We start from the raw sequence: 23,493 nt of genomic DNA on the forward strand, positions 1-23,493 counted from the left end.
TCGTGTGCGCGCTGTTTGACTGACAGCTCCAGCGCGCTCATTTAAGTTTGCCTCGCATCGTACGAGTCGCCGTTACGCAGCGGCATGGCGACGAACAGTCGCCAGCAAATGTATTTTGTTGGCTCGATGACTCATGTTTGGTGTGTTGCCGAGAGTATTTCATTCATGGTTATTTAGTATAGCGGAACCGTTACGCGCAGTTAGTTATGTAATGTGTGCCGTCTACGAATGTTGTGTGACGTCATAAATTACAGATGTAATCATTTTCTGTATAAAAATTAAATTTGGTGTTCAAAAAGTTTTTTTCAAACTTGAGTCTTGAAAAAGAGGGGGTTGTCTTATAATCAGGGTCGTCTTATATTCGGACCAATACGGTAACTTGTGGCAACAAAGCCTGCATCTTAAATGTAGTATCATCAACTGCGTACATTTGTAGCTGCAATTTTGTATTGTGTGTAAAATCCAACAGGCAATTGTGTTTTATGCAATGGCATACATAGCCTGGTTGTAACTTGGTCATTAGCATTAAAGGCTAAACAGACGTGTGTGCACGCACACACACACACACACACAGGCGCGCGCGCGCACACACGCACACAATTTTTTCACCTAAATACAAGCATCGATACATCTAACAGTTAATTTTATATACCGTTTTTCTTCTTCAAAGTCATGGTGAGCAGGAGCCTATACCAGCTGGCTGGTGGAAAGGTAGACACTACGGACTGATGCCAGTCAATCACAGGGCAAATACAAAGAGACAGACGAGCATTTTTAGCTTACAGGACATCAATGGTGATGAACACAGCAGCAGACCTGATTTGCTGCTAGTCAAAGCAGCTCTTATCATTCCCTCGCACTCCCTTTATACCAGACTGTATGCCTTGCATGAACACATCTCTGTGCGGGAAAGGACATAGCGTTTCGTATGTGACAGGGGCATTCTCACTGACTACACTGACATTTGAAACATTTAGAATACAGTATCCCATTTACATGCCTGAGAGAGTCACTGACACGCTGAAATATCCCTATTGAAACAGCAACACACACGGACATCATGATGCAAACAGACGTCATTTCCGCTTGTCACTTTCCACCGTCAATAAAACACATCATATTCATATCATTCACCGCAGGAAAAAAGCAGTCTGTTTCGCCCTCGCTCCAAATGACGTACGGACTTATACACACACTGTCTATATACACACGCTGCATCCTTTTCGGCATGGAGACAGAAAATAATGTGGAAATACTATGGAGGAATCAATGTATTTAAATTAGGGTTGCTACAGTGAGGATAACACCCATACAAGTATTCCTGTACTACAAAGACTAAGATTCCTTGCAGACAGAGCAGGAGCATAAACACAACACAAACTAATGCCCCATTCAATGGAGGTAAGGGGGATCGCGTTCACATAACACAATATTTGAGTAAGAAAAGGGGTAATCCGGCAGCCTCATTTGGAATATGAAAAACCCGAATCACGGCATATTCGGGTTCCTGCGTGTGTTTTAAAAACCTGAATACTGTCATTCTGGTTTTAAAAGGGTTATTGTTGTCATATAAACATAGTCATTGTTATAGACAATTTAAGGCAACATATTGCCCTGTTATCAAGTGTTGGCGACCTAAATTTTCATATATGAATGTTTGTTCACCTCATCTATCTTACCCCCCCCCCCCAATTCCCTAAAACGTAGTGTGCCCCCTTCCAATTTTCAACTAAAATTGGTGTAGTTTTGACCCAACCGTTATAAGGGTGTACATGAAATGTGATAGGCAAATCACACACAGTATAATAATGTTGAAGGTTTAGTCAACGATGCTTATGAAATCAACATTGTGACATCTGAATGTGACCAGGAACACTTCAGTCAGTCCCTATCCTGGGCTATTACACATAGTATCTTGCAGTCCAAAACAAAAAGAAAAACAAATCCAGTGTCTCAGTGTGATATAAATTAAAAAGATAAGCAATAAGTTCCAATGACATCTTAGATAAGACAGAGCAAATTGAGATGTGCTTCATTAAATATAATGATCTTCCATGTTAAGGTCACAATTTAATCCAAAGAAAGTTTTAGAAAGAGCTAACAGAAGCTGCATATGGAAAAGCATTGTGAAAGAAAACTGGTGACTTACCCGACTTGCGCTTGGAGCCGTAGTCCCTGAAGGAGAAGCAACACAAAAGCGACATGGTTACTGGCAGGAGATGCCACTTGGTCAACAACAATACATGCAGTCATTTGATTCTGACATCCTTATAAACAATAAATACTGGTCACTGAGTTTGCATGAAGTTTCCTGCATGTGTTCATGAAAAAGACCAGGGGATGGAGAGAGGGAGTGACTACTCGCCTGGGACTCTTTGCAACATAATTAGTCATGTGACACCAAAGAGGCTCCACCAGCTTCTTCCTATATTCTTTCTGCCACTGCTCTTTCAAGAAGACAACCTCTCCGCACATTACAAACAAGGATTCAAAATGCCTTGCCTAATGGGATTACAGCACATGGATAAGCTAGGGACGCAAATGTGTGGCTTTTACTTTGCTAAGGCTGCCTGCCTCTTGCTTTGTCAGTGGTAACTTTTGGACTCGGGCTGCATAATTGAGTTAAGAGATGGAGGAAGCAAGGTTTTATTTATAGAAGCAAAGACCCTGCAATCTTTCCACTGTCATTCCCCATTTACTCGGCGTACATTTCCTCTTTCTAAGTATCCTCCAAAGGCCAATCGTAACACTCATCACACCTGAAATGAACCCATCCCACTGTAGTACAGTTGAATTTGGGAAACTGAAAAGGATTCCTAAAACATGACAAAAGAAAGATCCTGCCTCCTGTATTTTAGGAGAAGCATATTTTAAGATGGGGTTGTATCATGTATTAGATGGATTAAATACATCCAAGTACAGTAAAGAGTAAATTGTGTACTGTATATTTACAGTATGTATAGGACATCACTGGGAGGACTATGCTTAAAAATACCAGTTGGAAATTATTAAATAGTATTGGGGCGGAACTGCACATATCTTATGTCTTTAATTCATTTTTCAATTATTATTAGAGCTTGGTTTATAACCTAAATCTATAAATTGGTGATTACCAAAGCTGTTTATTTTGGACTATTCTTGCCTACATCGCCATCTGCCTTCATCCATCACCCTATGATTTGATGTATCTGTCCACTGCAGACGAATCTACGCTTTGTAGTGACATCTCCTCCCATCCCTGTGTGCTAACAACAAGAATATGCTTCATTGTCAGAAAAGTGGGACAAATAAGGATCGGGGGCATGACCCCTTGTGCCTCACCCCATCCATCTCAAGCCACATTGGTCATGTGACCTCAAAGAGATGGGTAAGACAGCATGTTTGTAAAATGCAACAACCTCAATGTATCACATGGCAACATAAAAAAATTTAACATAAAAGAATTGTATCAAGATTTTACTCTTAAAATAGTAAAATGTTCTTCTTTGTATTTTTACACTGTTGCTGGTTCGCTTGCCTGCCTTTAGTGCTGGGAGCGTGGCAACAGTACTCACCCAGTGACACAAAGTGACATTGAATGGTTGCTTGTCTCAAAAGGTGCCCTTTGATTGTTTGGTGACCAATTCAGTGTTGACCACCCTCCACCTAAACTCAGTCAGCTCCTCAAACAGCACACAGAATATTGATTGATAGATTTTAAATACAGATGGGTAAAGTACATTTTTTGAATGGTTCTTTAGTCATGCTGTTCACATGCTTTAAATTTTATATTACGGTAGGCATATTTATGTTATGTTGTTTAGAGCTGAAACTAAATATCTCAATAATAAATTAATCTACTGTTTAATCATTGACTCTGATTAACAAAAAAACATGTTTAAATTTCCACCCCCTTTGTCAAAAACAGACCAAATTAACATATTGGGGGTGCAGAAAATGCACCAAGATAACTAATTATGATTTGGTTATCGGTCCATAACACGTGAGAAAATAGGCAATCAATGCTTTCCAAAGTACAAAGTAAAAACAAATGTTTTATCTTGATTCAATGCAAAGTTAATCAGCATGCTTTCATGGAGGACTACAAAATCGTATATTCACAGTTGAGAAGCTAAAATTGTGAGCGTTTGGACAATTTGAAATTGAAAATAATCATCTAAATGATGAATCAATTATCAAAATTCTCAATTTGACATCCGGTCAGCTGTCAAACTGTTGCACCAATACAAGTCATTATTCCAAGTATTTCGGAAGTTAGAATAAGATAAAACATGAGTGGGATGCCTCATAAATATGAATACAGTGATCCATTGCTACTTCGCGTTTCATTTATCGCGGCTTTGCTACATCGCAGATTTTTTTTTTCCAAATTATAAAAACATTTAAAAGTCAAAATAAATCTTCTAAATTGAGGAAACATGTGTCTAACCTTTAAGACAATGTAGTATTGCTCCAAATGTTCATTTACATTCCTTTAGAAGTCCGTTTTCGCGTATTAGCACGATCGCGAATTAGCATCTTTCCGCTAAGTCGTTAGCCTGCCCAGTACTTCTTGTGGGAGACCGTACTTTGCGGATTTCACTTATCGCGGGTGGTTTTTGGAACCAATTATATAAACGAGGGACTGCTGTATAACGATATAATATTAGGTTTGTAAATGCTCAGGGACACTCAAAATAAAACATTTTGTATGCTACATTAGAAACTATGTATGTTGATTGGACTAATGAGAAATTAGATAAATAACCCGTATTTAAACATGCCTTCTGAGGGGCACCTTGGCAGCACTCCCAAAGCCAACTGGCACCTCTCCAGCCACCAATTCTATTTGTATACACTCCACACCAAAAATATTGGAACAGGTGAGCCAATTCTTTTTCGGACACAGGTTTAAAAAATACAAACATGATATCCTCTAAGCAGGTGTTTTCAATCTTTATTGAGCCCAGGTACATGTTTTACTTATTATTATTAAAAATGTACAGCACAACACTGAACGAAAACCTTCTGCTAGCTAGTGGAGGAGCATTTAATTGTTGCGTGTCACTATAGGTCGTTGGAGTAGATACACATCCAGATTCCTGATTTCAGAATTAGTGAAAATGCATAATTTTCAGGAGCACAATTGATTTTGTTTCTCATGGTCCACTCATGTGCCACAGCCCATCTGACAGGAATCCATGCTCAGAGATTTACCATGTACCATTGATCCTACACTCGCGCATTTTTTTGCATCCAACAACTCAACTCAGCATGTTGCCAGTTATGAGGAAAACTGCCACTTGAATTGTACTCTATTGTTTCACCCCCACTTCCTGAAGTAGATGAAGAGGTTGTGTGAAGAGCTTTGGTCACTGCGGTATTGACAACAGAGGCTGATGCACACCACCACAAATAAAACATCAGTATTCCTCACAAACCTATTCTTCAAACTACGGTAAGCATATCTGTCTTCACTCAATCAACGGGGACAAACTTTTTTCATTTTTCAAACTACGGTAAGCATATCTGTCTTCACTCAATCAACGGGGACAAACTTTTTTCATAGTCTCCTTTAACGTGTCAGAAACATGACCAATAACACAAGGTCATGATTTTGGCAAACAACCTGATAATCTTGCAGCATCTCCCTCCCTGAGACACCAAGCAAGGTCGGATCCTTATTGTTATTTATGGAGAAGCTAGGGGAGCGGGCACAATGAATGATGATCATCTGTATCAAACAGTTCACCAACATTTGTGGGCCAGTGGCAACTGCCTTTCTATGTGCATATTAATGGCTCCATTTGTCAACATTATGGTTTGTAGATAATGCTTTCCAGGCAGACAGCCTACCAGCGGCCCAGGACATGAGTGAGCTGAAATCACAAGATTATAGAAAAGATATGATAAAAAGAAAGCCACTTTTCAACTAAGATGAAAAGTTGATATACAAGGTTTGGGGTATTCAAAACAATTCTATTCACTTGAAATAGATTTCTTATATGAAGAGTGAAACAAGACAAATCCAACAAGAGTTCAAAATAGAAATATTTGAAAGGCTTATGTATGTGAGCAGACAAAAAGTTATTTGCGAATTTTAGTTTACTTTATGACACACTAATAATGAGCTTCTTTTCTTACACTTACTTCATATATTAAGACAAAATGAATTCTAAAACTGATTATACTACCGTATTTTCCAGACTATAAGTCGCTCCGGAGTATAAGTCGCACCAGCCATAAAATGCCCCAAAAAGTGAAAAAAAAAAACATATACAAGTCGCTCCGGAGTATAAGTCGCATTTTGGGGGCAATTTATTCGACAAAATCCCACACCAAAAACAGTCATGAACGAGCAACAACAGGCTAAACGATAGCAACAACAGGCTAAACGATAGGTATGCTAACGTGACAAACACAAACAAAGAGCTGAGAACGGGCCTGACGTAACATATACAGTGATTAAGGACAACTATTACATGAATAACATGTTTATAAAACCATCGGTGTCACTACAATTCATTAAATAGCAACAACAGGCTAAACAATAGGTATGCTAACGTGACAAACTCAAACAAAGAGCTGAGAACGGGCCTGACGTAACATATAGAGTGATTAAGGACAACTATTACATGAATAACATGTTTATAAAACCATCGGTGTCACTCCAATTCATTAAATAGCAACAACAGGCTAAACGATAGGTATGCTAACGTGACAAACACAAACAAAGAGCTGACAACGGGCCTGACGTAACATATAGAGTGATTAAGGACAACTATTACATGAATAACATGTTTATAAAACCATCGGTGTCACTCCAATTCATTAAATCCATCGATTGTTCTTTGCCAACAATGGGTGCGCACGGCTGAGGGCGCTTGCACTTCAAAATATTCCACAGGCTCATATAACGATAGATAAACTATATTTCAAATAACTATAATACAAGCCAATAATATTATCAAACCATCCGTGCACTTTAATTCCATTAAATCCATCGATCAAATTCCTCGTCCTTTGTCAACATCGCCGCGCGTGCGCCCTGACGTCAGCCTCGTCTTTATTCCACAGATCTACTATATAACTATATTGTAGCGTTAACAAAGTACAAGGATAGACGTGGGTTTGGTAAAAGGCTCTTTATTAAACAAAACAAACTTCCAAGCGTGTGGCGGCGTGGACTTCCAGACAGACCGGGCGTGCGTAATGGCCATGTCTGAGCCCCATGCACCATTCGCGGACAGCCACTCGGCCGAGCGCCGGCCCCCGACTCAGTAGAGTAGAACCGGGCGTGCGTAAAAGCCATAATAGTTTTTCAAACCTTCTATGTCACTCCAAATCCTTAATTCCTTCAAACTCTTTGTCCTCCGTGTCACTTAGAAATGATCACCGCTAATGATGCCGGTAGTCCTTATGTGGGCACGTTTGTATGTAAACAACCGCCGCGCCGCGCTACTGACGTCACTTGAAATAGTAATCCATTGGTACGTCACGGTTCTCCAAACTTTCTTTCTGCTGCTCGATTACTGTTTTCAGCTGCATATTTTACAACTTGAAGTTTGTAACCTGCAAAATATGAGTTTCTTTTTGGTGCCATTTTTCTTAAGCCCACCCAGTTGATGAGTCACGGCCAACGGTGAAATTTAGAGCGCCCTCATCCAGTTTCGTCTGAAAATATAATTTTTTTGGGTTGTTTTATCAAAGTCAAAGTCTGCTTTATCGTCGATTTTTTTTTTTATATACTAAGACACACAAAGAGATTGAAATTACGTTTCCACTATCCCTCGGTGAGATAGTACACATATGCATACAAGGAACACACAAAAAACTCAAGAAGCCACAAACAATGAATAAAGATGAGTGTTGAATAAATGATAAATAAACAAATAATAATAAATAATAATAAATATAAGAGGAGCAAAAATGGAGCAAGTGTACATACAGCAGACAGTGGACTTGGATATGGTGCTTTAAAGTGTTAATTGCTTAATTTGATGTTTTCTCTATTTTTTATGTTTTGAATATGTCCAAGATAAAGATATAAAAGCATGTGAAGTGATCAACTATACTAAAAATAACATGGGAAGTGGTCAACTATACTTGTAAGTGATGTCTTAATGATCAAGTAAAAATTTGTGAAAAAAAACATATATAAGTCGCTCCTAAGTATAAGTCGCCCCCCCACCCAAACTATGAAAAAAACGCGACCTATAGTCCAGAAATTACGGTAATTGAAGTGATTAAACAAAAATGACGCATGTTTATAATAAAATTAGAAACTAACACATTTGATGTAAACTAACTGCATTTAAAAACCACAAGTTAAAATAAAAGAAAACCGAATTGTTTTTAAAATCCCAAATTATTTAACCTTGACACACATACAATAAAGCTTGATAATGTCCATGGGTGTGATTATGAGTGTGAAAGGTTGTATGTTTGTGTGTATCCTGCGATTGGCTGGCGACCACTTTGGAGTGTACCCCGCCCAAAGTTTAAGAAAGGCTCCAGCGTACCTGCAACACTTGAGGACAGGCTAAGCAGCTTAGATAATGGATGGATGGTTCTTTCAAACAGAGCATTCATCTTGAAAGTGACTACAGTGAAGTTTGACTCATTTTTTGTAATGGGTTTAGTTTATTTGGTTTTGATTTGGATACTTTGACTTGTGTTTCTTGTGTTCAATGTCATGTTTTTCTTGTGTTCCTCATCTTCAATGTCTCTCTCGTATTTGGTTCCATCTGTTCTTGTTCGCCCGGACCCCTTGTGTCTTCCAATCAGCTGTTTGTATTTAGTTCCCTCCTTTCTGTTCAGTCTTTGTTGTGTCACTGTCATCTGTTCTCTGTGCTGTGAGTTATGCTGTGCTTTGTGCTGTCACATCCAAGTTTGTTTTGCTAGTTATTTTGATGCTTTGAGTTTTGACCTCCTGTTTCTTTAGTTTTTTCCTTGTGATCACCTTTGACCAGCTCAGTGGCCTTGTGGTATGAGTGTCCACCCTGAGACTGGGAGTTCGTGGGTTTGATCCCCAGCCGAGTCATACCAAAGGACTATAAAATGGAACCCGGTGCCTCCCTGCTTGACACTCAGCATTAAGGATTGGAGATGCTGTGAGGAGCTGCACCCCACAGTCATTATCAGCAATGTACAGCTTCTACTATGGAAGCTCGTCTGAGGACGACCTAACCTAAGCTTGCATAGTCCTCGAACCCTTACCTTGTTGCCACAGTTAAAATCCCTTTTGTTGTTACATTTTTCAGTCATCTTTTATTTAAATCTCGTCAAGCACTTCCTTTTGGAGCACTTTATGTCGAACTTGTTTTCCCTTTTTCCCCTGTCTATTAGTGCTTTGCTTGCCTTTTTGTTTAATTTAGATTAAATATTTTTTATCGTACCACAGCTTCTTTGCATTTGGCGCCTTAATCCCCATCACCTGACACTTCCATGCATCCTGCGGGCATGGACTATATCATCTGCAATTGTACATTTTGTCCAAGTGGTGAATGATTTTAAATTGGCTCCTCCTTGATTCTGGCAGATGATTTGTTTTTTCGGCAATTGCACGTTTTGTCCAAGTGGTGAATGATTTTAAATTGGCTACTCCCTAATTCTGTTTTTTTATTTTCAAATGTTTTCATGTCATGAAAATTTAATTTTATACTATTTGTATGGCTTCTTAAATATCACTGAATGAGTTTATTGTTTACGTCAGTATGTTCTTGTCAGAAAAATGTCCCTAAATTCAGAAGCTACGCTTCCAATTGACCTCTATGCCTAAGTTTCACATCTGAACAATAGAGATAATTTTTCAAGTGGGTGCACAGTTGGCCTTTACTCTTCCCTGTTGTTGAGGTCCCCTCCTTCCAAGGGAATCCCCGATACGCTACTCTACTTGCTCCTCATCAAACCTCCTCGAGACAGCGATAAAGTGGACACATTTCATCAGCTAAACCACTCTATAACAACTTGGTTCCGCCCGGTTCTTCTCCTCTTGGCAAGTTTATTTTGGTGCCATAACGTTTGTATTTAATTACGATGGGTTTGATGGTGTTCCTTGGGATGATGTAAAGATAAGGGTTTTTTTGTTTTGTTTTATTTTAAACCCAATCCTGACTTCTCAACAACTTTGTCTCTGACTTGTTTGGAGAGTTCCTTGGGGTCTTCATGGCTGTGCTTGGTTAGTAGTGCCTCTTTTTCTTTGGTGCTGTAGCCTCTGAAGCCTTTCAGAAAAGATGGGTGTTAGGGCCTGAATGATTAATCGGCCATCCGATTAAATTGCCAGATTATGGCCCTTCAAACATTGGCCACAGACTGATTGTTTTTACCTTTGTGTTTTAAACATTTACTGTTGTGCCCAAATTACACTGCTGCCATTATTTACTACACGTAAATCTACACAGCAACCATTTATTTTTAATACGCCGATTAAATGGTCATCAGTCTTTTTTTCTGGCCTCAAACAATTCTTATTGATTGGGCCCTAGTATGTATAAACTGAAAGATCATGTAACTAAGAATGCATACATATAAACTCCATTCCATTTCACAAATTATGTGAGTTGTTCATAGGTAACTGGTTGAAACAAAGTGTTTCAGGGGTTTCATAATAAAAGGGTGAATGATGAATCACATGCCATTTGTTTTTAATTTCTATATAAATTTCTCATTTAGTGTCAAAACACTATTTTGTGCAGACCCATCTAATATAATTCAGTATTTGTTTTAAACCAGCCACTATGGCATTGACCAGTTCAGATATCTTTCTTGTTGGGGATCAAAAAACTAAATTGCTGTAACGGCATCGATCCGCCACTGCTCTGATTGAGATGGATCAATAAATGCTTTTGTGCGAGAGCACTCACAAACATACCCTCCCAAACACCTTCCATTGGCCTCAAGTCCTGCTGACCACATGCTTTAAGTGTTTAACCCATTCTATGCCATGCTGGACACTCCTTGTACATTGCGCTACAGTCTCACAAGTGAGTGTATTGATCCCTCTCAGCAGGGGGGGATGAAAAAGCTCATCCATTAAGGTTGAGTCAGTCTGCCGTCTCTCTCTGCTACTTACAGCAGACAGTGCAACAGATAGATGGAGGAGGAAGTGGGGAAAATTGCTTCGGAACTCAACGGTTTTGCTTCTCAATGCTCCTTCTGGAACGAAATAGCGTTGAGATCCAAAGTTCTACTGTACTTTGAATTCACATCCACGCTGTCGGTAAACATGGACAATGGTGTGTTCAACAAATATCTTAAATGCTGAGTCTTGCAATGTTCTTATACAACCGAAAAACGCAAGACTTTTTTTTTTAATAGTACCCCCAGTTTTCAGTAGAATGGAACTGTGCACTTTTACAGTAGGTCAACTATCACTAGTTGTCATTGGTTTCTCAGACATGCGTTCAATAAGATTAAAGCAAAGTAGGAATAAATAACCAAAAAAGTAACGTGCACCCCGATGGTATTCCCCATACCTCAGCCTAGAGGGCATATTTCCACTTCTGATAAATCCATCACAATAATTTTCCCATATACAGGGGTGATGGGTTTATTCTTTTAAGTTACAATTAGACATGCACCAGAAAGAGACAGGAGACAAGAGCACAATGTGAGCCAGCAATACTTGTTGTGCAACAAGGGACAGTGGAACGCTCAGTGCTCCAAGGACTTTCGAAGTTCCACTTCCCCTGTGCTGCCTTTTATCGCATTTTACCCGGTGGGAGGCAGTTCCAAGACTCACAATACCCTACTAAATAATTGTGTGTGCGTGTCCTGACTGTGATAGTGTGTGTGGGGGTACGTGTGTGGCAAAAATGCTGTCTTGCTTTGAGAAGTTACAAAAAGCGTGTATTTTTATATGATAACATTCATCGTCCAATACATCTATCTATCTATCTATCTATCTATCTATCTATCTATCTATCTATCTATCTATCTATCTATCTATCTATCTATCTATCTATCTATCCATCTATCCATCTATCCATCTATCCATCCATCCATCCATCCATCCATCCATCCACTTATATAATATATACTACATACATATATACATATATATTTATGAATACCGTATTTTTCGGACTATAAGTCGCGGTTTTATTCATAGTTTGGGTGGGGGGGCGACTTATACTGAGGAGCGACTTATGTGAATTTTTCATAAATTTTCAAATTAAAAAAAAAGTGAAACCGCGATAAACGAACCACAATGTAGCAAGGGATTACTGTAATTTGAATTTCAAGTGACATCAGCGGCGCGGTGGTTCTTTACATAAAGGACAAAGATCCGATCACGGGATGACGAAGGGCCCCACGTACTACCGGCATCATTAGCGGCTTTGTTTGTAGGTGACACGGAGGACAAAGAGTTTGAAGGATGTAATGATTTGGAGTGACACAGAAGGTTTGAAAAACTATGATGGCTTTTACGCACGCCCGGTCCTACTCTACGGAGCTCTCTTTCACCTCCGTGGATGGAAGTCGGGGGCCGGCGCTCGGTCGGGTGGTTGTCCAGGGACGATGGATGGGGCTCGGACATGGCTTTTACGCGCGCTCAGTCCTACTATACGGAGCTCTCTTTCACCTCCGTGGATGGAAGTCGGGGGCTGGCGCTCAGCCGGGTGGCTGTCTGGGGACGGTGAATGGGGCTCGGGCATGGCTTTTACGCACGCCCAGTCCTATTCTATGGAGCTCTCTTCCATCTCCTTGGCTGGAAGTGCCACCTCCGGGGATGGAAGTCCACGCCGCCACACGGCTGGAAGTCCACGCCGGTGCTTGGGGCCGTGTGGCGGTGAACTATTTATGTTATAGTTATATGATATATTTTATTTCATGTAGCAACTTGTATATGTTTTTATTGTTACAGTTCAGTAGTTGTTGGCTCGTTGAACTCTTGTTTTGTTAAATAAAGAGCCGTTTACCAAACCCACGTCTTTCCTTGTACTTTGTTAACGCTGCAATATAGGTATATACTAGATCTGTGGAATAATGACGAGGCTGACATCAGGGCGCACGCATGGAGTTGTTGACAAAGGACGAGGAATTTGATTGATGGATTTAATGATTTGGAGTGACACAGATGGTTTGATAATATTATTGCTTATATAATAGTTATTTGATATGTAACATATATAAATCGTTACTATATGGGCCTGCGGAATATTTTGAAATGCAAGCGCCATCAGCGGCGCGCACCCGGCCGGAATTGTTGACATAAAGGACGATTGATGGATTTAATGATTTGGAGTGAGACAGATGGTTTGATAATATTTTTGCTTACATAACAGTTATCCATCCATCCATCCATCCATCCATCCATTTTCTGAACCGCTTAGTCCCCACGGGGGTCGCGCGTGTGCTGGAGCCTATCCCAGCCGTCATCGGGCAGTAGGCGGGGGACACCCTGAACCGGTTGCCAGCCAATCGCAGGGCACACAGAGACAAACAACCATTTGCACTTGCACACATAGGGAAAATTTGGAGTGCTCAATCGGCCTACCAAGCATGTTTTTGGGATGTGGAAGGAAACCGGAGGGCCCGGAGAAAACCCACGCGGGCCCGGAGAGAACATGCAAACTCCACACAGGGAGGGCCGGAGGTGGAATCGAACCCGCACCCTCCGAACTGTGAGGCAGACGTGCTACCCAGTGCGCCACCGAGCCGCTTATAATAGCTTTTTGATTCATAATTTATATATCGTTATATGGGCCTGTGGAATATTTTGAAGTGCAACCGCTGTCAGTGGCGCGCACCCATTGTTGACATAAAGGACGATCGATGGATTTAATGAATTGGAGTAACACAGATGGTTTTATAAATGTGTTATTTATGTAATAGTTATTTCAATAACTCTGAATGTTACGTCAGGCCCGTTCTCAGCTCTTCGTTTGTGTTTATGTCACGTTAGCATACCTATCGTTTAGCCTGTTGTTGCTCGTTCATGTCTGTTCTTGGTGTGGGATTTTGTCGAATAAATTCCCCCCAAAATGCGACTTATACTCCGGAGCGACTTATATATGGTTTTTTCCACGTTATTGTGCATTTTATGGCTAATGCGACCTATATTCCGGAGCGACTTTTAATCCGAAAAATACGGTATACATATGAATATACATCCATATATTTTCTTGTTATGCATCATTCAAAGGCATCCATTCATTCTTTAAAACACTGGACAATATGTGAAACAATAGTATGTGAAACATCAATATTATCATTTTAGTCTGAGCACTGACAAAAAAGTCTACCAAAAAGTGAGCAGGATGAAATCCCATATGATTAATTTGCATGAACTACTATGATCCCTTTAGTGATCCTAAAATGTCTTTAGTACAGACACTAAAAGCATGCATAATCAAATTCATTTGAATAAAAAACACCAATGTCTGAATGAACAACTTTGTGTCCGTCAAAGAAATTACTTTGCGAGGAGAGCGCACGCACGCACTATTGATGCACCAAATATTTCATATCCCTCACAACTTCTGACATGATAAATATGATTTCTAATCCACCAAATTAAAATAGCATAAACCGGGCTCCTCAGCAACAGTGAGGGAATTTTATTTATAGAGGGGCAGAAAAAAGGATTAACGAGATGAAAGAGTAACAGTGAATCGAGATTTAAAAAACTGCATGGCCGGTGAGGAAAAGGAAGCTGTTGATGAAAGCTAGATTGCCCATTGCTGGTAGTGTTTGTAACCTTGAGACATGACATCAATTAAACATAACTGAGCATGAAGCTGAGCTACAGCAGTGCTTAAGAATTGTATGAGCCCATCGCCTAAAGACACAACTGCCCTAAATTAAACAGGTAAAATGTTGAGAGCTAACTAAAATGGAAATTAAACAGTTTTTGGGGAAGTTAAAATAATTCAGTTTGTTATGCGCCCACCATTTTTATGATGAGTGGTGTAATAAATTTGTTTATGCGTACAGAGAATGACAGGGGGACTGGGAGAGAATATCTATTATGCTTTGGAGGCAGGTAGGGGAGAGAACTCAAAAGGCCAATAGGACAAGAATACTTGGCTAGAGTGCCTGTAGTGGATACAGGAACGTTCTATAAATTAGCAGTGTGATAGTGGCATTCAAGTTGGGAGAGGAGAGAGTGACCAATTAAAAGCTACCCAAAGGGCCTGCCGCCTGCTATTATAAATGCCTTACACTTTCATTTCCCTCAACTCTTCCCCCCCTCACCCATTACACATAATTTAATGATCTTGTAAGAAATCTGAGGAGTAAAAGCTGATACGATAATGGACTAAATGTCATGCTGTCATGTGTTGTCCTGGTCAATTCCTGTTTTATTGTGTAACTTTCCTCTCGTTCCAGTTGGTGTGTCCTTCCCCTGTGCGTCCGGTCACGTGACTCCCTGATTCCAAGTGTGTGCACCTGTGCCAATGACCAACTGTCTTCACCTGTGCTCCCCTCCTTCTGTGTCCATATAACCCGCGCCTTTCCCCGTGTCCAGTGCCAGTGCGTCTTGCCTTGCTAAGAACACAAGCGATCACGAAACCCTCGAGTTCCACGTAGAAGCCTGGTTAGAACAACTTTGATCACCTATGTTATCTTGGTCACATAGTTATCTTCGTTATAGTATTTCCCTCGGTTCGAGGCGCTTTGAGTTTCCCTTTTCTCCCTCGGTTCGAGGCTCCCTATTTTTCCCCTTTTTTCCCTCATATTGAGGCGCCTTTTGTTACTACTGCCATTGGAGAAAATAAACACATCTTTGGACTTTGGAAACTCTGCATTCGAGTCGTCTCCCTGCTCCACGCCTGACACTAAAGGCAAAATGCTGGATGAATGCATCAACTGACCTAATTGGTTTCCTAAGCATGTATTTACTGTGAGTAACGTATGTACAAATTGTACTGTGGTCATCCATACAGACTTGAATCAATGTAGAATTTCACTTTAATGAAGGATAATCCCCAAATAGAAGATTTTTACTGCAACGTTAACCAAAAAATATTACGAAAAGCTGTACAATCTGTAAACACTCACTCCACAGGGGGGTTGAGATCTTCAGCTTTTGTTTCAAAGAAGCGTAGCACCTCTTCACTCTGGGAGATGTGAGGGGGGAGTCGCACAAGTGCCTAAACAGAAAAGGATTACAATAAGTAATGTAGTATTATTCAATTGTAAGAGTACATTAGAACATATAACATGTGCAACATTCCAAGAAAATAAAGTCCCATTACTGGTGAGCTTTTTTTTACATATAGATGACTCCTGTTCTGGGGACTGCTACTTAAGGTACTTAACATAGAAAATGACACAATGAAGATGGTACATTTTGCAACAAGATACTGATGATACTGTGAGGCTTTTGTTTTGAAATTGGCCCTTACAAAACATTGACGCTCCGAGAAATAAAGTAAACACTTTTGTTTGCTATTAGCTAGCTCAATAGTAACTATATTTGACCAACATGTCGCTTGTTGTTGTTCAATATTCATTAACTTTGTCTGCATTTGTTAGTAAATTAAGCAGGCAGAAGGGCTGCTCGTATTCTCATGTGTTGGCACACTCATGAGATGGGGAAAGAAAAAAGGTGTAAAAAAAACTGCCTACCCAATTACTATAAGCAAGTAAATAAATAAAAAAAATTTAAAAAAACATCAGACAGAGAAGATATGTATGTTTTAAACATCAGACTTTCAACTAATCCGATCACCTATATTGAATTGGGCAATATTTTGCATGTTTTGTAGTATTTTATTACCGGCTCTACGGGAAATTTGATGTGTTTCTCACATATCTGCTGCAAAAACAAATTAGTGAACAGTTGTAGATTATGGCACTACCTGTCAATATGTAACCATTTCTTTTGCTGTTTAGACATTGAATTACTCTGATCCACTTGTGCGGCTACTAGTACATGTGGATTTAAAGATCTTAACTCTTTTAGTCCAATTGCAGTCTGCAGTTAAACTTTTTAAAGTTGCATAGATTATTTTTGTTTAAGATCTATGCAACTGTTGGTTTCCATGTTCACTATTAATATGGCAACTATACAATGACAGCGTCCAACTACACTTCAAACAGTTGGGCCTCATAAATTCTTCATCAAATAAGTTTTTGAAATGGTTCCAACCTAAGTATTTATATTCACTGCAGTTTGAAAGCATTTACATTAGTACAAATGATCAAGCGCCGCTCGTTTGTTAATGAATTAACATTTCATACTCAAATCACATGCCCCCTCTTTCCTTATACATAGGGGAACTTAAGATTGTTAACATAGGCAAAAATGATTGAGGATACTTTTGTTTGTAATGTTGACATTTTGTCGATACGCCGTCACAGTGTAAGTATATGCCGTGAATAAAATATTTAAGTCGACATATTGCTCCATCTTTTGATCAGTGTGATTGTCTTATTAAATTCACTGATCTGCCCCCAAAATCCTGATCATGAGGTCTATTAAATACAGTATACCAAAAGTTTTGACATCTTGGATTTAGCTCCACGGAGGTTCATTCACAGTCAACAGCTTAAAAAATAAATAAATAAATAAATAAATAAATAAATAAATAAATAAATAAATAAATGGGAAAGGAAAAAAAAAAAACTTTTATCTTAATGCTCAATCACCTTACACATTTGCCACTAATATCATAGTGCACGTTCACTGGTGATACCAAACCACAGGAGGAGATCATATTTCACTGTCACCATCTATATTTAATGGTCTAGCGGTTCCAAAAAAGATGTGGCACATGTCATGCGGCGTTGTACGTTAAAACTAAGATAAGCAACCATCTGTGTGCTGTATGCAGAATGTTGAATCCTTGTTCTGACCTGACCAACATTCCTAATGTATTCATAGGGTGCTCTAATATTTAAAGAGTCTTAAGGTTTTGATTGAAGAGTTACTATCTTGCTGTGTACCTAAGGCTGGATGGACTCAGCATCCCACAATCTCCAGAGAGCAGATGCTTTGAGAACACTGGGTAATTACTCTTCCTCTGTTGTTTGCCTCGTGAACAGGATGTAGGAAGTAAACAGCTTGACACGCCAGTAGTGGGAGAAAAAAAAAAACGGCTCGCTATAGCAACTGTAAACATTACAGTGCTTCAGGTTATTTGGGTATGAGTAAGGCACTCTAATAAAGCCAAAGAGGAGAGAACCGTTTTTGTATCATTGTTTTGTTTTATCAGTATGCATCTGATTGCTTTTCAGTTTGGTTTATTTTGTAATCACTACACATCACATTAAAGCTGTTACTGTACCTTGTGTTTCAAGAAATTAAGCCTATAAGGAAACAGGAAGGAACCAGCAGGGGTCTAAATCAGGCATAAATGTGAAGAATAAGGGAAAAAAGGAAGGTGAGAGGACATTTTCACCCCAATGTATACATCCTTAATTGGAATTCTTTCATTTGAATTCATTTGAAAGGGAGCTGGGTGTGTTAGCGTGATCATTTATTTATAAATATGAACAAAAAAACAACAACAGCTGTTTACTATATTGTCCGTATGATCGAAACAATCTGTTTACATTGTACTTGTATTGGCAAATAACCACCGGGTACCGTATCCACATTTGGAATAAGCGTGGTTTTGATCTGAAGATATGCGATCGAATCCAGCTCAAGGCTGGATTTACACTGTATGGATTAGGAGGTACAATTATGATTTTGTTCTCTTAACTGGCAATATTTGTAAATGCATCATGGTAACAAGATAAAAAAGGAGCATGAGAAAACACAACAAACACACAGTAAATCTAAGGCTATGTTTAAAGTATTTTCAACAATTTATTTTCCTCTATTTAAATTTGAATAAGTTCCCTTTCAACAAGCATTTAAACTTGAAATATACAGCCAAACTTAGTGTTGCTCCTGTTTCGTTTTTTTTTTTTTTTTTGGTTAGTTACCGTAAATTATAGCATGCATGTGCCCTATAATGTGCCCTGTGTGTGGGTTAAGTACAGAATAGCCCCCGCAATTGAGTCTGCGCTTTATAACTCAAATCGCATAATGGTGCAGAAAGTACGGTAAATGATATCTAATTTAATGTTTGTTTTATTCATGCTTTATTGATTACTTTTGTAATGTCACTGCCTCGTGTTGTCGATTGTGAAGCTATTTCATGTGTTCTGTCAGTGTAAACATAGCTATATTGAATATGTGTCACTTGAAATGCACATGTTAAAAAAAAAAAAAAAAAAAAGAGTTGAATCAGACTTGGGCAGTTGAACCCACAGTGTAAATCCAGACTAAATGTTTTAACAGTTGTCTACAAAGTTGGATCTTACACAACGTGTTCCCAGCACAATGTCAAATGTAAAAGTTGTGTAAAATATGAGAAATCATACTTGCTGTTAGAGTCCCATGACTATAACTGCGTCCAAATCACATATCCTATATCTGAACCATGTGAAAGGAGAACAGGGCCGTGACCTTTGACCTTAAACAGACTGTTGATACTCCCCAGAGTCCATTGGGGAACTGAAGGATGTTTAGAATAAGGTTTCTTTACCCTGCAGTAGTCGTCAATGAAACGCAGTCGCTTCATGGCCACATCTCGCACATGACTCCTTCGGAAGAGAATTTTGCCTGTATAACAGCAAAGGGATCAGATGAGTAAAAAAAAAAAAAAAAAAAAAAAAAAAAAAAGACATTTTAACCAAGGAACAAGAAACGTTTAAATAAATGATCAACCACTTGCTCCCCAAAACTAAGAGTAAATAAGATCAAATTTGGCTGAGTGGATGGTTTGACATGTATGTAAAACTCTGGTCCACCAGCAGATGTCAGCAAGGTTTGGCTCTGTGCCCTTATGATCACAGCAATATTCACTCCAGTATGAATACAACAGTTAAACGTTTCATAATGGCATCAGTTTGGGCTCGGCAACATTTATTCCGAACACTGCATAATTATATATAAGCATAAAACATGTCATGGAACTGAAAACGAACTGTAATTGATGCCATGACTGAGATCCAGTTTATTGTAGGCTTTATTAATACAGAAAAAGAATCCCTCAAAGGAGGAGGATAGCTTGAACGAAGATGGAAAGAATTTAGTTAACGTTACGTCTTGACGCATGGCTTTAAATGGAGTGTTTGCTAAAACACGGGCACAATTTAGTCATCACTTCCACAAAGAAATCAACATACCCTAATTTCCGGACTATAAGTCGCGGTTTTTTTCATAGTTTGGGTGGGGGGGGGGGGGCGACTTATACTCAGGAGCGACTTGTATGTTTTTTTTCACAAATTTTTAGTTAATCATTAAGACACCACTTACAAATATAGTTGACCACTTCCCATGTTACTTTTAGTATAGTTGATCACTTCACATGCTTTTATATCTTTATCTTGAACATATTCAAAACATAAAAAATAGAGAAAACATCAAATAAAGCTATTAACACTTTAAAGCTCCATATCCAAGTCCACTGTCTGCTGTATGTACACTTGCTCCATTTTTGCTCCTCTTATATTTATTATTATTATTTATTATTATTTGTTTATTTATCATTTATTCAACACTTATTTATTCCTTGTTTGTGCCTTCTTGGGTTTTTTTGTGTTGCTTGTATGCATATGTGTACTATCTCACCGAGGGATAGTGGGAACGTAATTTCAATATCTTTGTGTGTCTTGGTATATGAAAAAAAAAAAAAAAAAAATCGACGATAAAGCAGACTTTGACTTTGATGAAACAACCAAATAAACAAAACAAAAAACTACATCTGAAAAAAATTATATTTTCAGACGAAACCGGATGAGGGCACTCTAAATTTCACCGTTGGCCGTGACTCATCAACTGGGTGGGCTTAAGAAAAATGGCACCAAAAAGAAACTCATATTTTGCAGGTTACAAACTTCAAGTTGTAAAATATGCAGCTGAAAACAGTAATCGAGCAGCAGAAAGAAAGTTTGGAGAACCGTGACGTACCAATGGATTACTATTTCAAGTGACGTCAGTGGCACGGCACGGCGCGGCGGTTGTTTACATAAAGGACAAACGTACACACGTAAGGACTTCCGGCATCATTAGCGGTGATCATTTCTAAGTGACACGGAGGACAAAGAGTTTGAAGGAATTAAGGATTTAGAGTGACATAGAAGGTTTGAAAAACTATTATGGCTTGTACGCACGCCCGGTCCTACTCTACTGAGTCGGGGGCCGGCGCTCGGCCGAGTGGCTGTCCGCGAACGGTGCATGGGGCTCGGACATGGCCATTACGCACGCCCGGTCCTATGCCATGGAGCTCTTGTGTCTGGAAGTCCACGCCGCCACACGCTTGGAAGTTTGTTTTGTTTAATAAAGAGCCGTTTACCAAACCCAGGTCTATCCTTGTACTTTGTTAACGCTACAATATAGTTATTTACTAGATCTGTGGAATAAAGACAAGGCTGACGTCAGGGCGCACGTGCGGCGATGTTGACAAAGGACGAGGAATTTGATTGGATTTAATGGATTTAAAGTGCACAGATGATTTGATAATATTATTGGCTTATATTATAGTTATTTGAAATATAGTTTATCTATCGTTATATGAGCCTGTGGAATATTTTGAAGTGCAAGCGCCCTCAGCCGCGCGCACCCATTGTTGACAAAGAACGATCGATGGATTTAATGAATTGGAGTGACACCGATGGTTTTATAAACATGTTATTCATGTAATAGTTGTCCTTAATCACTCTATATGTTACGTCAGGCCCGTTGTCAGCTCTTTGTTTGTGTTTGTCACGTTAGCATACCTATCGTTTACCCTGTTGTTGCTATTTAATGAATTGGAGTGACACCGATGGTTTTATAAACATGTTATTCATGTATAGTTGTCCTTAATCACTCTATATGTTACGTCAGGCCCGTTCTCAGCTCTTTGTTTGTGTTTGTCACGTTAGTATACCTATCGTTTAGCCTGTTGTTGCTATTTAATGAATTGTAGTGACACCGATGGTTTCATAAACATGTTATTCATGTAATAGTTGTCCTTAATCACTCTATATGTTACGTCAGGCCCGTTCTCAGCTCTTTGTTTGTGTTTGTCACGTTAGCATACCTATCGTTTAGCCTGTTGTTGCTATCGTTTAGCCTGTTGTTGCTCGTTCATGACTGTTGTGGTGTGGGATTTTGTCGAATAATTTGTCCCCCAAAATGCGACTTATACTCCGGAGCGACTTATATATGTTTTTTTCACTTTTTGGGGCATTTTATGGCTGGAGCGACTTATAGTCCGGAAAATACGGTAATCAACTTGTGGTAGTATACTATGCAGACACACCCAGCGCAATACATTAGTGTGATAAGCAAAGCCACTAAACACTCAAGAGCCACAAGCATCATATTGATCACTGCCACTCTCCCGTGGGCTAGCATGAGCCTGAATTGTCAGGCGGTGACTTACAACAGAAAAGACAAGCATGTGCAGCGTGCCCTGGATCAATGCAAGGATGTGTACACATTAAATGAGGCATACATTCATAACCAGACATTTAGTAAAACATATGCATTCTCAAGACAGGGCAGGGATACAAACACATTTGAGATTAAAACGTCATGGATTGCATCCTGTCAGCAGTAATTCAGATCTACACATGTGCAGAGCAAACACACATCTGTGCATGGCTCACATTGACGCACTGCGCATACATTATTAATATCGGAGTCTTTTCCAGAGAGCAGGTTATTATTACCTGGGAGAAATGGGATAATCCTCTTCTTTGGATCTTTTTGCCCGCCCTCAATTGGAAACTTGTCAAGTATTTGCATCTATGAGAAAGAAAACAAGAGACATTTTGGTGAAATAACAGATAAACAGATAAAATTTAGCATAACTAGTGCAATCTGCACTTAGTAAATGCAGTGCTATTACATGTAGGATTATTATCACTGAAAAGAGAGGAATGTCTATTTACAAATATGTAAGAATGTCAGCTGACAGTAATGATGAACATTAAGTATAAAACCAAAGGGTTTCTCATTATGACCGTGTTTTAAATGCAGTTTTATATCAAACAAAACAAATCTATTTTTTTCATAGCAGCCAAGTATCCAAGATTGATGTGCAACTGTAACTTTATATCATTTAATCCTATGCACAACTAATTCATTTTCGTGTACCATTAAATAAGCTTGATAGTAGTGGTATTAAATCCTCTTTAATTGTGGAGCATGACAAATACTCATTTGAAGTCCATGCCTGTGTTTTTCCACGTAATTGGAGCAGCACTGGCAAAGGGAGAAATACCAGACGTTTGTGGGAGTTAAACAAGCTGTCATTTAATCAAAATGCTCAGCAACACGAACATGGTGTGAGAAGTGCTGACGCTGAAGTTAGAGGCTGAGTGAGAAGGACAGAAAATGGCAAGTGACAAGGGACAAAAAAGATACCTCTGAGGTCAGTGGGTCCAAATGAGTGAGTGAGATTTTATAGTGTTTACAGTTTTTTAGCACACAAATAAGTCAATCAACTGAGGCATGATTAGCGGGACACTAAAGGAAAAAAGAGGAGAAACACTAAGGGCAAATAATGACTATAATTA

At 39.2% G+C, this 23,493-nt stretch overlaps 1 protein-coding gene across 5 annotated transcripts in view; it reads right to left on the reverse strand.

Annotated features, from left to right (window-relative positions):
- The window catches only part of LOC148398662 (SH3 and PX domain-containing protein 2A-like), an 82,246-nt gene that overhangs the window by 34,966 nt on the left and 23,787 nt on the right, over positions 1-23,493 (reverse strand). For 3 of the 5 annotated variants that reach the window (XM_088374699.1, XM_088374701.1, XM_088374700.1), the window contains 4 exons: positions 22,645-22,720; positions 19,470-19,546; positions 15,988-16,079; positions 2,150-2,175 (listed from right to left, as the gene is read on the reverse strand). In XM_088374699.1, the coding sequence (XP_088230825.1) occupies positions 2,150-2,175; positions 15,988-16,079; positions 19,470-19,546; positions 22,645-22,720 (271 nt within the window). Of the gene's footprint in view, positions 1-2,149; positions 2,176-3,554; positions 3,650-15,987; positions 16,080-19,469; positions 19,547-22,644; positions 22,721-23,493 lie in introns of those variants that run through there. The other 2 variants (XM_088374703.1, XM_088374702.1) reach the window with 2 other exon arrangements.

This window comes from Syngnathus floridae, chromosome 4 (assembly GCF_059516105.1).
Source record: "Syngnathus floridae isolate MCC-2025c chromosome 4, RoL_Sflo_1.0, whole genome shotgun sequence".
Classification (NCBI taxonomy): domain Eukaryota; kingdom Metazoa; phylum Chordata; class Actinopteri; order Syngnathiformes; family Syngnathidae; genus Syngnathus; species Syngnathus floridae.